Here is a 16,218-nt window from a genome sequence, read left to right as displayed (position 1 = left end):
ATTTGCATGGGTTATTTGCACAAAGCAATACATTTTTACTTTTTATTATTAAGAATTCTACTTTTCTACCTCTATTTTCTCTATTATTTCCAAGATGATACATTAGCGGACCCAATTAGCGCTAAAATGCGATAAACTATCCTTCAAATTCGATAAGAAAACTTAATCACGTTACTTCCACGAACGGCGGATACGACGGTCACGAAAGGTTTATCGAGAGAACAGGTGAACGGTTAATCGGAAGGGCGGTTGAACTACACTTAACGCAACTGCTATTAAAAAATAATACTGATGGGACGGCCCTTAGTAGCGGTGCCTTCTACTATTCGCGATTCGATTTACGCGAACGTACGTATAAAAATTGCAACCGTTTTCGATCGCTTGGATCGGATATAAAGTCTGTTCATCGGTGCTACTATGTTTCCTTCTTGTCGAGTGCGAGTGGTGCCTGTAGAGATGCAGAGAAAAGTGGCCTCTAATCCGAATAATCCCCCTCCCCCCCCCGGGTATTAGACCTTCCGAAAGCGGCGGGCGGGCGATTTTCGACGACCAAGAAAGGACTTCATCGAAGGAGGTCTATTGAAAAAAAGCCTCAAATCTATCTGTACTGGCTCCATGGTGGCGCTTCGAAGAAAAGCAGGGTCTGGGGTTTACGGGTCGAGGGTATCCGTCAGAGATGAAATCCATCACCCGTGCACGAACAATACCCGTCCTCCGGTATTCGATACACGGGCACGGGCTATAGGGACTTTATTTCGTTTTATAGAGGTATCCGAGACCGACTGTTTATGGACAGGGTGCATGGATTGACTCTCTCTTTCTCTCTCTCTCTCTCTCTCTCTCTTTCTCCCCCTCTCTCTCTTTCTCTCTCTCTCTCTCTCTCTCTCTTTCTCCCCCTCCCTCCCTTTCTTTCTCCTTCTCCATGTCTTTCTCTCTTTCTCCGGTCATCGTCGTTGCTCGGATGTCGACACCGGCTCGTCGATTTGCTCGACAAGGTCGTAAAGACGATAAAACGACATTGGAGCGGGTGCGAGATACAAATAGAGGTATAAACGGAGGTGTTAAAGAGGTAAGGAGAGGGACCGCGGTAATCTCGCGTATAACGCCCGTCTGAGCTGCGCGCGTCTAGATTCCGTCGATTTAATCGACCGAACCTCGCGCCCTCACGCGATTCCACAGTTTCCCAAGTGAACATATCCGCTTTGCCTTTTCGACCCGGGACGCGCCTTGCTCCGACGATTTTATAGGCGTCCCTTTGGACCGGCTGAAGATCGATTCTCGGTAAAGGTTGTAACACGTATGAATTTTGATATTTATTACATAATAAAGGCCCGCCGTGAATAACGCGCCGAGTTCCTTGAAATCTGTAGGATGTTAGCGGTAACATTTTCCCCCCGCGACATCGTTCGTCGCGCTATGTAAATCCTTTGAGTTTTCGTTGCGCCAGCCGACCATCCGGAGTGAGTTTTACCATTTAAAATCACTCACTTTTAAAGTCAGATTGCAAGTAGTCTCGTTCGTCGTATTATTTTTTATTCGTAAGTTAATATCAGTGCTGCTTTGCCGCAGAATTGAAAACGTAAATGTATTAGGCTGTCCCAAAAGTTCTTTTCCTGATTCACGCGCATGACTTTGCTATAAGCAACGATGGAAAGCGAACGTATAGGTCGGTCTGCTCTTCGATATTTTGGTGTTCGTTCACCTTTTAATTTCCCGACAATATGTTTGTGCATTAAAAAATGTGTCCTTCCTAGTCTCCTGCGGTGCTTTCCGAAAGATGAAGAATCAGAAGAGAAATTTGGCGTATTTCTTTGAACGGTCGGAAGTCGGAACAAGTCGCTGCCGTTTGATTGTGATGTTCTATCCCATCCTCCTTACTCTCCGAATTTCGCCCATTCTGACTACTACTTGCTCCTTTCTTTAAAAAAATTCTTTTGTCATAAAAAATTCGGCTCCTTGAATGACATTAAAATTTATCTCGATCAGTATTTTTTTAAAATCATTTAAAAACATTAAAAAAACATTTAAAAAATAACATTATGAGGCTTTTATGTATACTTCAACAAATTAAAAATTTTGCATTAATTTTTAGTGAAAGAACGAAAAGAACTTTTGGGACCACCTAATATGTTCGTTCTGCTCGAAGGATTAACGAGTTACAGCAATCGTTCGATAAGAAGCGCATCATCGCCTTTCGAGAAGCTGATTCGCACGTAAACTGATTTAACAAATTTCCAATAGCGTCGGTCGTTATCTAATTTGCATTGGGAATAACCAAGGCCATCGGTGCCAAGCGCACGGTACCGCAGGCGAGGGGGGAGGGGTGGGGGTGGCGGGAGCCGCGCGCAAAAGAGAGGAGAAACAACTATTTTCGCGAAGGAACGTTGCTTTCGCTGTTGCAAGGCAAAGTCAAACATTCAAACTAGTTGCAATATGCCGTGACGGCGTGCAGTTACCGAGTAACGGCATACGAACGTGCTCCCGGCACAAAATATCGAATAATAAGAAAATGGGAGGGAAACGGGGGACGGCGAATCGTGCGTTCGTGTGTCAGCTCGCCGGCGAATCACCGTCGTCTCTCTCCTTTAGTTGCACAATGGAAAAATATGTTCGGTGCGCGCGCGCGGGGGACGCGGGACTCGAGAGAGACTTATTCGCATGTAAGACGTGCGATGCACTAAGTATGCGCGAATCCGCGTGGACGAGGCGCATGCCAAATGAACGGAAGGTACTAAAAGGTAGTAAAAGTAACGGCTGCGCGGCACGATAACTATTAAGCGTGGATTTCGCTCGGCGGGCTGCTCAATTTCATGGTGGTTCCTATTTACCCTTTCCGACTCCCTCCCTAATCTACGGTCCGCACGAAACTGCGAAACGCGTCGGAGCGTTTAGCCTGGAGTTCAAGCCCGGCGAAGCGACGAGCGACGAGCGACGAGACGCCGCGACGTGTACTGTACCCCTTCCCGGGAGGGAATAAAGGAAGAAAAAAATCGGAGGACGAGAGCGCACCTATGAAAACCTATGTAATATCTTGTGTATGCAGACGTCACGTACGCGGTGCGTGTTCACAAGTGTGTAGCGAAAAGTGTTCGTGCCGAACACGTGTTCTCCACGTTAATGCGTTACCCGCGCTGCCGCCGAGTAAAAAGGCATTTTTCTTGAACCGGCCCGGCCGGGCCGTAACGCGATGCAGCATTGCAGCATTGCAGCTCCGCAGTCCGCACTTGCAAACGCACTTTTAGACTCGGCGACGTGCTTGCGAACGACGTGCGATCAACTCACTCGAATGCATCCTTTCGATTGAGCACTTTTTGCATGCGTCGACGAAACAAAAAGAAATAGTCACTGCTTTATTTTAACGTTCATATTTTCTCGTATTATATCGTTACCTTTTCTCCCTCTCGTACATACGCGCATAAAATGCTGGATTTCTCTTATTGTATACTAAAGATGTATCTTAATTTTAAGAAAATTATCTGTGTCGTCATCTCGTACATTGAAATACATATGGCGTTAGCAAATTAATTCCTGTGAATATTTAATGCGAAAAAGACGATATCGCCTTTGATTTGTAGAATCTTTTTACATTCTTTTATCTCTGTACATATTTTGCGTACAGTGCAAATATACATGAATATAATATGTGAACGGCAAGTCGAGAAGAAGCGACAGAGAGGGAAGTAAAGATAATAACGTATTCGACGAAGAGAATGGCACCACTCGCGCAGTCGTCCGCCACGAGTATGAATTACATCGGCGATTGAAACTCGTTCGTGGTGGAAAAGAAAAAAAAAAAAAGAAAGCAAATGTGCGGACCTCGGGCTGTCGGAGGTGTCGGAGATTTGCATATTAAATGGGTTGGGATTTATAACGGTCGGTCTTTCGGAGCGGAGTTAGCAATATGTGCGATAAATAAAGAATGTTCCTCGCGCGAATCGTAGCGCGCGAAGTCCAGTTTTCGCGCACGCCAGCTGCGAAAGAAAAAGTGACAGAAGAGTGGAGAAAAGGAAAGCCTCATGGATTTCGATGTGACCTGACGTGTCAAAATCCCTTATTTTGGCTTTAATGTGCCGTAGCACGCATAAAGCGAGGTCTACAATGAGAATTTAAGGCGTAAGATTTAAGCCTTAAGCCGTAAAAAATTGACCAATCACAGTCGAATGTGAAAAGAATACTCGACTGTGATGGGTCAATTTCTTACGGTTTAAGGCTTAAAGCTCTTAAATTTTATGCCTTAATTCTCATTGTACACGGAAAGAACGGTTTTGCTGAAATATCTAAAAATTTAACTAGATACAGATCTGAAAATAATTTTGTTGCACCATCAAAATAATTATAGTAGGTCGCTGAAGTATAATGATAATGCTGTAAAAAATGTTAACATTTTAGCAATCAGTTTGAGTGTTCTACATAATTATTTTTATGGTGCAACAAAATTACTTTCAGATCTGTATCTAGCTAAAGTTTTAGATACTTCAGTAAAACCGTTTCTTTCAGTACAGACACTGCTTTACAGAGGAAAACGAAACTTTTTGAACATTATTAATTCACTGTAACTTCATTTACTATATCACGAAAAATAAAGCCTAAACCGACCTACGTTTGTATAATACTTCTTTTCTTATTTCTAAATTTATCTCTTAAAATATTAACCCTCCGTCTATATATGTGGGTCTACGGCGTCCGAGCCAAAATGATAACTGTAAAACTTGCAAGCCTGCCAAAAAATATTAAATAAACGATATTTATCAAAATGACATAAAATCATTAATTACAATATAGACAGACGTTTTGTGAATTTTTTCAGATTTTTTAAAATACTTTAAAGTAAGGAAAAATAGCACCAAATGTAAAAGACCCATGTATACACTCCAAGGGTAAAAAAAACGTATACAGACGGAGGGTTAAGAATTATCCTGCAAACGCGGGAAGTATAATTTCAAAGTATAATTAATATTAATACAATTAATTAATCTATTTCAATCACAATTAATTTGCACGTATGTCATCGCCCTTGTCTCTTATTTATCTCATTCAATGTTGCTCGTAAGATTGATCGAATAATCCGCGGTGTCCCCCGTCAGAAAATTTTCTGGATCGTTCAAGGGTTACGCAGTCCTCTCTTGAACCGGTTCTCGCCGCTATTCGGCGGCAATATCGAAGTAAATTATGTTCCGCTTGCGCGAATTTGTGCGTTCCGCGTGCCTCGTCGGCGCTTTTGATATACGAATACCTCGTCGCGGCGGCGGGTTCGAAACGGGTGGGACATTTTGTTGTGAAACGACCTTAGTAATATCTATTACCACGTCGGATTTAAAGGGCATTAAAAGATATAAGTTCCCCGAAAAGAAGTTCCCGCGTGTGTTATATACAAAGTATAAAATAAATACGATGCTAATATAAAATTCCGCGGCATTGGCTTTATACTCTTTTTTTATACGGCCTCCTTTATTCCTCATATATCATTTTTGTCACACACACATACGTATACAAACAAGAAATATAATTATCTTATCAATTAGAATGCAATCTAAATTATTCTCGTTAAGTTGATAATTTCTACAGCCTTATGTTTATTATTCCGATAGATATCGTACGTATTATCGATAAATGATCCTATTATCGTGAGCGTTATCTATATAATAGATAGAAAATATACTAGCATAGAAAAGATACAACGACATAGAGTATCGCATTTGTTCTGTTGAAAAGCACTACAATGTATCGACTTATTTATCAATCTTTTTAAACTAAGCAATGACATTTTGCAGTGTTCAAATTGTGAAGAAGCCCATTTGTCTTCGTCGTTCCGCCGAATGATTTTTTTCATCTAAATAAGCATCTCGATTAGTTGGCCAAAACGTACGTGCAATGGTACTTGCCTTAAACGCATATAGAATAACAAGCTTTTATACGTAAGTATATATAAATAATTATTTTGTTATAACTGATAAAATTTTCCTAAAAAAAAAAAAAATCCCGGAGCAAATAACACATGATAGAAAAAGTCACTTTTTTAGGAATGCGCACGAAGTTGTCGCACGTGGAAAGAAGAAACGGACTACCGCCGTCAGAAGCGATAATCGGCTAATTTGTCCACGCGTTTGTATATCTAAAAAGCCGAGCGCCTAGCCGTAGCGCGCGATGATAGCAAACACAAATTGGTGGTGGCTGGACTAATATACCCGAATATGATGAATGGTCTTTTATATCTACGGACGTAGTAAGGTGTTATGCGTTACGTTAGTGTTGAATTATTGCGTGAGTGGGGCAGCGGCGCGTCGGGCACAATAACGCAGCCCGCGGGAGGGCCCGGTCCCGGGACCCGACCCGGGTCCTTGCCCACGTTCTTCGTGGGCCCGAGCTTTTACCCGCGAGACATCGAGATACGCGGCCCGCTCGATACCTCTCTTCCCCCCTTTCTCTTCTTCTTTTTTTTCCCTCTTTCTTCGCCGCGATTTTAATCGAACCGCGTTACGAGCGAATCGAAAGATCAATCGGCATTGATCTCCTCGAGGATTTATGATCGTCGACTCGTTATTATCATTCATGAAGTATAATAACCCGCAAAATAAACGACGCTATTCGTTGCTTCACGGTCGCGATCATCGTGATATCTCATCATCCCCGCTCGATCGATCCTATCGTTCATACATTCCCAATTTTGTTACCTCTTAAAACTTTTGCATTAAAAATCCTATCGATATTTTTCGAATCCGATGACGCAACTAAAGTTGATCAGGTTTCACGTGTTACATAAGACTGGCACGTGTCAATGCCAGGCGTTATCACTTTCCGAACGATCATTTAGCATCTTAGCAGCTCTTTATCGTACCAAATTACCGTTCGTAAAATACCGACGCTCGACGGAGGGACGACTGGAAAGAGACAGACGGATATGTTGATCCAATCTACTCTAATTATCGCTAGGGAGGTAGAGGCATAATAATAGCATCGTCTCGGACTCAAAGTTGCGCCACAAAGTTCGTAGAGAAACGATGGATGGAGAAAGAGAGACAGAGAAAAAGAAGGAAAAGAACAGAAGGCACTGACGCATCACTGGCGGGCTTGATTGATGGACGAGTCGCCATGTTTATAATTAGAGCCCGACGTTTCCGGTTCATCGTCTAACGCTCGGCCGCCGCGATTCGCCGCGGATCAATCTCCCTTCTGTAACCGTTAAAAAAAGTTTCACCGGCGGCGTAGAATAGCGCTAAAGCGCGAGGAGTCGCGACTGCGCTAATTACGATATTCTCGAGTAGTTCGAACTCCCGTCTCTGTCGTGCGGGTGAAAGACGCGCGTACACATATACGCTAATCGCGCGGAAGCGCGCGCGTGAGAAAATGTGCGATTTCACGGGCGTTGTTCCGCTGTACGCTCGTCGATTCTAATTTCGGTGCTTTCGGTGGCCGAGCAGATGCAACGTGTTATCGAACCTTTTAACCACGTGGACGTTTACGACGCGCGGTCGGACGTACCGGCTACGAAAATCCACGTGTGCAGGAAACGAGATGCGGGTCGCGCCAGTCACGCATGTGTGTATCTTTCTCAACGGTCGACAAATTCAAACGGCGGCGGATCTAAACAAATTTGCGGAATATTACGTCTTCTTTGAAGAATACGTCTTCCCCGCCTACTCTTTCAAGCTCCTTTTAATCGAGTTCCAAGTGTCTCAGGCGTATTTTTCTAAAAGATGCGACACGGTAGGAGTAGCGCGTGATCATGACAAAACGTATGACGGAGTATGAGTTAAATATAAATTATGGATGTACGAATGTGTGTGTGAATAGAGCGCGCATCTTCTTACTTTTGAACCTGCAAAACATTCGCGGTGTATTCTCGTCTCCGCAAAGTTGGCAAGTAACGAAAGAATCTCGTAGAGAGGCTCGTTGAGAAAATTTTTATCAGTGGAAGAGTCGTCCTCTCTTGTAAACGCGCCACGGAACAATCAATGTTTGTAATATAAACTCCATTATGTTATTTTGTTCATTTTTTTACAGGCATCGCACCAAGCATCATGCATTATTTTCACGTTAGATCGCTTCATCGAATACATCGGGGTAATTATTATTCCGTTGATAGACTCACCTCTATTCTGCATGAAACTGAAGAGGTTGTCGAGGAATGCCTTCCGTTCGGCGGAATCGTCCAGCTCGTACAACTGAAACAGAAAGAAATAAAAATAAATAAATCTCGTCGTAATGCACAAAACAAATAATACATTTCGATGTATGTACGAGTCCTGCCACTAACGCCTCTTTCCAGCGCGATATTTACGGAAATTAGACATCGATGTAACGACGGGACATCTTGCGCACGATGATGAATACATCTCCATTCCACGCGGTATAGCATTATCAAATTACACCTATAATTGAAGAGCATACGCGACAGGAACTTTTTGTCGGTTGTACGGCTAGTACAATTCGATGTAATTAACCGACAATCAACATTTTTGTGTCGCGTGCGCATTTGTAATCGCGCAAATACTTTCCTCCCCCTCTCGCAATGCTCCCCTCGTCCCGATCGGGAGAATAAAACGTTACCTCGCGGCGTGGTAATAAAAACAGGAGTGAAACAAGTGTGCTCATAGCGACAGGCAGATTAGTTAGCTCCGATTATTAATGATTCCGTTTAACCTGCCTCATAACCCGAAACCCTCGCCGAGACCGTACGAAAGCCAAACCCCCTTCGGGCTGGCGCGGCCCGTATTATCATATTTGTTATGTACGATGTGCTATATCTAATCTGAGACCTCCTAATTGCTTTTATAATATGAGCCCCGTACACCCTCGCTTTCTCTTCTCCTAGTGTCTCTCCTTATATCCTCTTTTTCTCTGGCGTTTTCTACATCCCTTAAACGCTCCATTCGACAAGCAACTACGGGCTCGTTCCTTTTCCTCTTCCGACTCTTTCCGCTCTTCGCAATTCAACTCGACTCGACTCGACTCCGCACGTTTGCCGCGACGATAAATTTCATTCAACTAATCGCGCGGTGTTTCGCAACACTATCTCGCCCCAAGGGCGAATAATAATTAATACGCCGCCTTACGCTCACCGTCTATCCCATCTAGTTTTCCCCGCCTAGACTGCCCGCGGATTATGAAAGTAACAATAAAACAAAAGTAATTGTAAAAGCGCGATATATTATTCTCGCTCTCGAACTTCAATCGATACTCAATACCCGTTCATTTAATTAACCCGTTTAAATAACCCGTTAATTGTACAAAGTTCTTTCACATTTTTTTCTTTATATTAAATCTTTTTTATATCTAAATCAATCAAGTATTTATTTTAATGTGAAAAGGCTAATTAACTGTCTATAGTCAAACTAACCAAATTCTATCTCACGGTTTTCGCATTTTATTAGCGACGATATAATTAATGAGAGATTACCACACGATGCTTGCTCGATGCGATGCAGAAATGTTAAGTAATACGTCAAACCGCAACGCCCATGTGAAGACGTAAATGTCGACGCTTGTCACGGGAAAAAATGCCGCGCGTACGAGATGTATGGCGACAAAACGAAATATGTGCAGTATGCACGCACGATGCGACGCGACGCGACGCGACGCGCTTGTACAGCTGTGTAGAACCCGGGCGGTTTCTCGCGCGTACAGTGGCAGGTGCCTGGCAATCGCTACCACGTGCAGTAGATCGTTAATCCAAGTTAATCGATGAAAGAGAGAGAAAGAGAGAGGGACATTTATTCTCGCTCCTCACTCAATTTTCGCGACAACCCCTTCGCCCTCCCTCCAGTCGATCTCGTCCGCCACCCTTGATGAGACGAAGCGACGTAGGAGCGTATCGTAGGTACGAAGGAACGAAGAAACGAACGGATGGACGGACAGCATTTCTCAAGGGCCATTTTGTACTACTTTCTCGTGTTTTTTCTTTGGCTACACGAGCGATGAGCTCGTTAGGGGCAGCCGGAGGGAGAGGACGAAGTAAAAGGCAAGGGAGGAGGGGACGGTGCATAGAGGCTGAGGGTTCAAGCGAGGTATATTGATTGATCTACAGTTAAGCGGACTGACGGCGGCCACGTGAGGATCAGGGGAGAAGAGCAGCTCTCTCTCTCTCTCTTTTTCGCTCGCTCGTATCCTTACATGCCGCCCGTGTGTATACCGTGTGTATACCTCACTACCGTGGTAAAATAAAGACGGGGCAACGGAATTTGCTCTCGATGATGCATGCGCCGGCAGCCCCGCCCTCTCCTTCTCTCATCCACTGACGGCCGGGTGAATAATAATTCCTGATACGACCGCCGGTTGATCGGACGACTTTCGTCCCGGGCAACCACGGGGAAGAGCCAACTTTGCCGATGATCGATGTACGCGCGCTTAGTAACGTTAACGGACTCGAAGATGCCGTGATTATATGCGACCGAGGTGTATGCACACAGAGTGCGTCCCGCAAGAATGTCCGGTAATGATCGCGTTCGATGAACAGAGCGATTCCTTGAAAATTTTAATCAACGAATTTTAATCATCTTCTCTTAACGTCGAGACTCGTGGATTCGTTCATAAATTAGAGCCCTAAGACGTTTGCGATTTTATTTTACTGATTGCGAGCTACAATAAATAGATGGTCAATTCGCAAATTTGACTTTCAGCTCACTGAAGAATATTAATATTCTCGTTGAATATTAATACAGTTGAAAGGAAGTGGGACACTTACAGCAAATGTGTCACGAATTGCGCTCTTCCCGACGTTAAAGATCTCGTCGAACCGATTTCTAACTCTTCTTCGTTCTGGCCTCTTGACTATCGCGCGATGAATTTTACGACCTCGAGACGCGAAACGCGATAGACGAGACGAATGTGGAGAGCAAGAAGAGCTCTCTCTTTCTCTCTCTCTCTCTCTCACAAGCACTTAGCGCGGCACACGTCGCTAGCTTTACGAGCAACGATTATCGATGCGCGACTTTTTCCACCGCGTCAGAGATTGAGATAGTTCGCTTTCTTCCGGTTGAAGGATAAAGAGCGTCGATTACTTTGTTCTCATAACGTGAAATATTATAGTAATAAATATAGAAATAGGTATTCATGTCGTTATTGCAAACAAAAATCTCTTGTACGTTATACAGGGTGTTTTATATATATATATTTCGTGTACTAATTATCTCTACCAATTATCTCTGAAAGTATTGGTTTATTGGAGAAAACGTTTCAGATAAAAGTTGAACGGTTCAGAGAAGGCCAATAAGCAATCTTATTTTAAATCCGGGGCCCGTGTTGGGCCTAGTAGGGCCCAAGTTAAATTTTTAAAATAAAAACCCCATTTTTTATTGTATCATCTTTTTCTACTAATTAATTTGAACAACTTTTGTCTGAAAAATTTTTTATTTGCCTTATACTTTTTGAGATATTCAAGGAAAACTTGGCAACTTTTTCTTTAAATATCTCAAAAAGGCAAATAAAAAAATGTTTCAGACAAAAGATGTTTAAATTAATTAGTGGAAAAAGAGGATACAATAAAAAATGGGGGTTTTTATTTAAAAAGTTTGACTTGAGCCCTACTAGGCTCAACACGGGCCCCGGACCCAAAATCTAATAAGATCGTCTATTGGCCCCCTTCGAACTCTCCAACTTTTATCTGAAACATTTTTCCAATAAACCAATACTTTCTGAGATAATTGACGAAGATAATTGGCACATGAAATAAAACTCACTCTGTATATACAACATACAATATTGCGATATTTTTAACAATATATCTCACAATCCCCTGAAACGGATAATAATAATTTCTGAAATTTCCATACCCGCCAAGCCTCGAAGGAGGGAGAGAGGGGAAAGAGAACGTCAAGCCTGGACCTACACCTCGCCGACTTATTATCTTAATTACGTAATTGGCCGTGGGTCCGTGTACTTTGAAAAGCTTCGTGCGGGCGATACGCCGTCGCGTCGCATCCGCCCCCGCGAACGCAAGGGATCAACTTCCGGCCGTAAACCCTTTTTAAGGGTGCGTCTCGAGGCGAACGGAAGCGGGCGCAGCCTTACGTAATGCGCTCCGACTTTTCCTTTCGAGTTTCGAGATCGAGATACCGGATAATAGCGTAGGGACGGCCATGAAAAAAATGACATCGCGCGAGGACACACCGGCACTCTCGTTACGCTAATGATAATGCTAAATTATTGATTTAACAACCGACTCCTGCATTAGGATTGCGATAGAATTAATATATTAATATATTCGCGAGTCTTAATTTAAAATTCAGTATTAATTATCGCTCTTATTATGATATAATTAAAAGATAAATTAAGAGATTGAAATCTCGCGAGATATATACTTGAAAATATCCAAAATCTATATCCTTGGGGGGGGGGGGGAGGGATTCCTTTAAGTGATCGGATTATTATTAAATAATTCCTCGGCACGCCAGCTCGTTCGACCGTGCAAATTCCGCGGCAGGTTCGCTCGAACGACGAACGTAAGAGAGATAAAAATTTTATCGCTTGTTTCCTCCGATGGTCGTATTTGCTCTTTCAAAGGATTTGAGAGATCGTTAAAGCGCGAATGTGGTGTGATGCAATTATGACGACAAGAAATTTTATTATGTAGAAGTTTTTTCGGACGTAAAGTGTTTTAGGCGCATATACGCGTACGTATAATCAAAGAAGGTTAATATTAATATAAAAGTATATAAGACGCTCGTAAGTTGGCGATGAATAGCTTTAACGGACAGCGAAAAACGCGCTTGATGAGAACGAAAATCGGGGCAGAGGCTCGATTCGCCGGCGATAAGCATAGGAAGATATCCGGTGGACGTTGGAAATGGCGAACTTTAAGTAGGGATATCAAGATCGGCGGCGGGTTATACGAGCGGCCATAATAGTCGCTACCATTACCCGCTTCCAGGACATTAAAGATAGCAAAGGCAATTATAATCATTATGACGTCGAGCGGCGCGTACAATGCCGCCTGGTGCGTTACGCTCCTATAAAATCTCCGTAACGTCCAGAACAACGAGAGTGGCCCGAGAGAAGCCCGGCCTTCTCTCTCTCTCTCTCTCTCTCTCTCTCTCTCTCTCTCTCTCTCTCTCTCTCTTCTCGCTACGCCCAGTAAACTCCACCCGCGAGCCGGTTATCACGTCGCATCTCAAATCGCTCCATGCTCCGAGACGCGACGCGACATATGTCGACGGACTGTCTCCTTGGAAAAGAATTCTTTAAGGATTCTCTAAACAAACACGACGATAAAGGCGTTAAGAAGTTGCGTAAAAAACGATAGGTGGGAGCTGTGCATGGAGAACTGATAAAGAAGAAGATCTCTGTCAGTCCAAAAGTAAAACTGTATATTTGACAAATGAAATGGGTTTTAATCAGTGCAAGAGCACTTAAGATAGCCTAAAAAGGTGGAAAGAAACGTAAGAAAATGCGCTTTTCTAAACTGTCGAGAGAAATGTGAGATATGTCTGTTACATCGTGCAGATTGGCGGAAGACTGTCTTTTATCCGTTTTTACTCGTGTTTTGGTTGGCGTCGCATTCAGACATTTATATGTAATGGAACAATCAAGAGAGAGAAAGAGAAACCGAGAGAGACAGAGAGACGCCCGATAATTGCAACCTCCGGCAAGTGCTATGGTTCCGAGAAAATAAAGTACACTCCATGAAATTGCAAAGATATTGATTCTGGGTTACAAACAGTAGTTGTATCCGTAAATGATAGTCGAATAAAAATAAGATAAAACTGATAAATGGAGCAAAAATACCACGCGGATATAACCGCTAGCTTTGCGGGAAACGAGAAAATACGGGGCGAAAACCGATTGACACTATCCGGAGTCGCTTTCTCGAAATAACGTGGATGAGGATCCACTTCGCGAATTCCCATTATAGGGGCGAAATCAATCGGCTTTATCCCACCGATATCGCCTCGCGGGAAGAGAAAGACCCATCCGTTGTCCTTGGACAGCTCTAATCCGAATGAGGTTCCGTTCGTATCCATTCGCGTTTCTTTGAACGGATCTAGCCTCGAACGAAGCTTCCGAGAGAGATCATTGACGTTTTTCCAACGATTCGTCCTTACCATCTCGTAGCTCTTTCTCGCCGTTTGTCTTTTGTTTATTTCATTAAATTGGAAAACGTTAGAATTACATTTCCGAGAAATATCGTATTCGTGTACATATGTGCATGAAGTAATGACAAATTATTAAAGTCCGAGCCGAACGAGGTCATCGACCAGATCTTACCATACAATATTTCCATTACAAAATGAAATCGACCTATTAAAAGCTAGTGAATGGATTTCCACGAGCCTCCTACGCGAACGCCGCACCGAAATGAAATTGTGAAAACAATCTCTAAGAATAATCAAGACTCGTTACGACGAAAGAAGTAAGAGTTTACACGAGAGAAGGAGGCGGTAGACTCTCCATGATGTCGGCGTCAACAAAGAAATGTAAGAAACGAAATACTCCGTGGTCCCTTTGCGTCCTCCCGTTCTCTCTCTCTCTCTCTCTCTCTCTCTCTCTCTCTCTCTCTCTCTCTCTCTCTTTCTCTCCCCAGAGCGAGACTCGATAGAGTCGGATTTTATGCTCGTAGCTGGAAATATTAAATCGCACCTAAGCACGTTTTATGTCGGCCGCCTAATAATCTCCGACAACTGACTTTGACTTCTCCCTTCCACCTCCCATCCTTCGCCTCCCTCCCTCTCCTTCTCCTGCCCACGGTCTTCGCTCTATCGTTGTTTCGTTTTCGTCTCTCTGCCTCAACATCTTTCTGCCTCTCAAGCCGGAGACCGCTCGAAAGCCCTCTGTGGGCGGCCAACGCATCCATCCGTGGCCCATAAACCCTTTAAATGTTCCGAAAGGGCCTCTGGTTTACTCTGTAACCCTGTCACGTTGATCCCTTCTTTCGCGGTTGCCAATTCAAAAAATACATAAAATCGAATAATCTATGTCGCGGTCACGCGGATTGCTCGTGAACGTGGGAATCGATCGCGAAATGGTCGATCGTGACGCATTTATAACGATGCGACGCCGCGACGTATAGATGTTGTTCATCGAGAAACGCGGAAGCGTCTCTTCTATACCGGAGAAGAAACGGACTTTTTCAGACGTAATTTAGTAAATGGAATTATATTATCTTAATTGAATGAATTAAGAAAATATAAGTAACCACTGCTAAATTATTATTATTAATTATTTTTTGGCAAAAGATGGATACACCAAACAAATTATATGAATTTTTCTGAATGCATTGATGATGACGATATTTTTTTAACAAAACATTCTGATCATTTCTGACATTCGAGCGTAAATATTGTCGCCTATCTTCGATTCTCCGAGACGAGCGGCGAGACGGGAACCGGAAATGCAGCGCGCCTCGCGCCCGTCGCACCCCTTCGTTACTCGCGGTTAATTCGCTCGTAAACGTCGACGGGAGAGAAACCGATTGGCGAAACGTCGGGCGCACAATTTCACGGGCTGACTGTGGCCGACCACGGCCCGTGATCGGCCTCTGCACAAAGTAACGTTTGCACGACGACAAATTGTCCGAATCTAGAACGTATATGATGCAAATATGCCGGCGGTCGATGACGAAACTATCGATCGGGGCACGTCGATCCGCCGAGTGTGTATAGCTTTTTAAAGAGCCTGGCTTCTCCAAGGCACATATTTTTTTGCCGCATCTCGTGATGCAAAAATCCACGCGGCGCGTTAGCGCGCGCTAATTCAATTTAGATAATAAACCTCCGACCTGTGGTGGCTAATATAAATTCGCGTTAACCAACGCGTTAGTCATCTTATCGCTCCGCTCTTGTTTTATTATCGCGTCCGGACGATTCGCCGAATGACGTATCGCCGGCAGCTAATATATCCCCAGTGTCGTTGCTCCTAATGCCCGTTTTTTTCTCACACCTGCGCGTCGACGCGCAACAGGATCGTAACGAGACGCTTCCGTTCGAAGATTTACGCCCCGACCCGCGTTTTGCAATTTAATTCGGTAGCCGGTTCAATTTGATTGCGAGATATCGCGATAAAGGCCGCGCGCGCGCGATCGTATCCTTTCGGCGCGAAGCCACACCTTGATATTGGCTATCTGTCGTCGCGATGAATCCTTCTGTCTACATGTTCGGAGGTGTGGCAGTCATAAAAAAAATCTTACAGATATAATGGCAATGATTTGATTCGGTACAGTAGCGTAGTTAGCGTGGTCGTCTCCTCGGAGTGGCGGAATCGTTCAGAGACACGGAAAAAAACAGGTTC

At 43.7% G+C, this 16,218-nt stretch overlaps 1 protein-coding gene across 1 annotated transcript in view; it reads right to left on the bottom strand.

The window, feature by feature from the left end:
- Positions 1–16,218, bottom strand: part of Retn (retained) — a gene marked incomplete at its 5' end in the record, with an annotated part of 74,490 nt that overhangs the window by 21,089 nt on the left and 37,183 nt on the right. The window contains one exon of the mRNA XM_071713357.1: positions 8,090–8,162. Coding sequence (XP_071569458.1) covers positions 8,090–8,162 — 73 coding nt within the window. The remainder of the gene's footprint in view (positions 1–8,089; positions 8,163–16,218) is intronic.

This window comes from Temnothorax nylanderi, unplaced genomic scaffold (assembly GCF_030848795.1).
Source record: "Temnothorax nylanderi isolate EJ_2023f unplaced genomic scaffold, tnyl_v1.0 TNYL_tig0123_pilon, whole genome shotgun sequence".
NCBI lineage: Eukaryota > Metazoa > Arthropoda > Insecta > Hymenoptera > Formicidae > Temnothorax > Temnothorax nylanderi.
The sequence above is the reverse complement of the archived record's forward strand: the minus strand, read 5'-3'. Positions and strand labels throughout refer to the sequence as shown.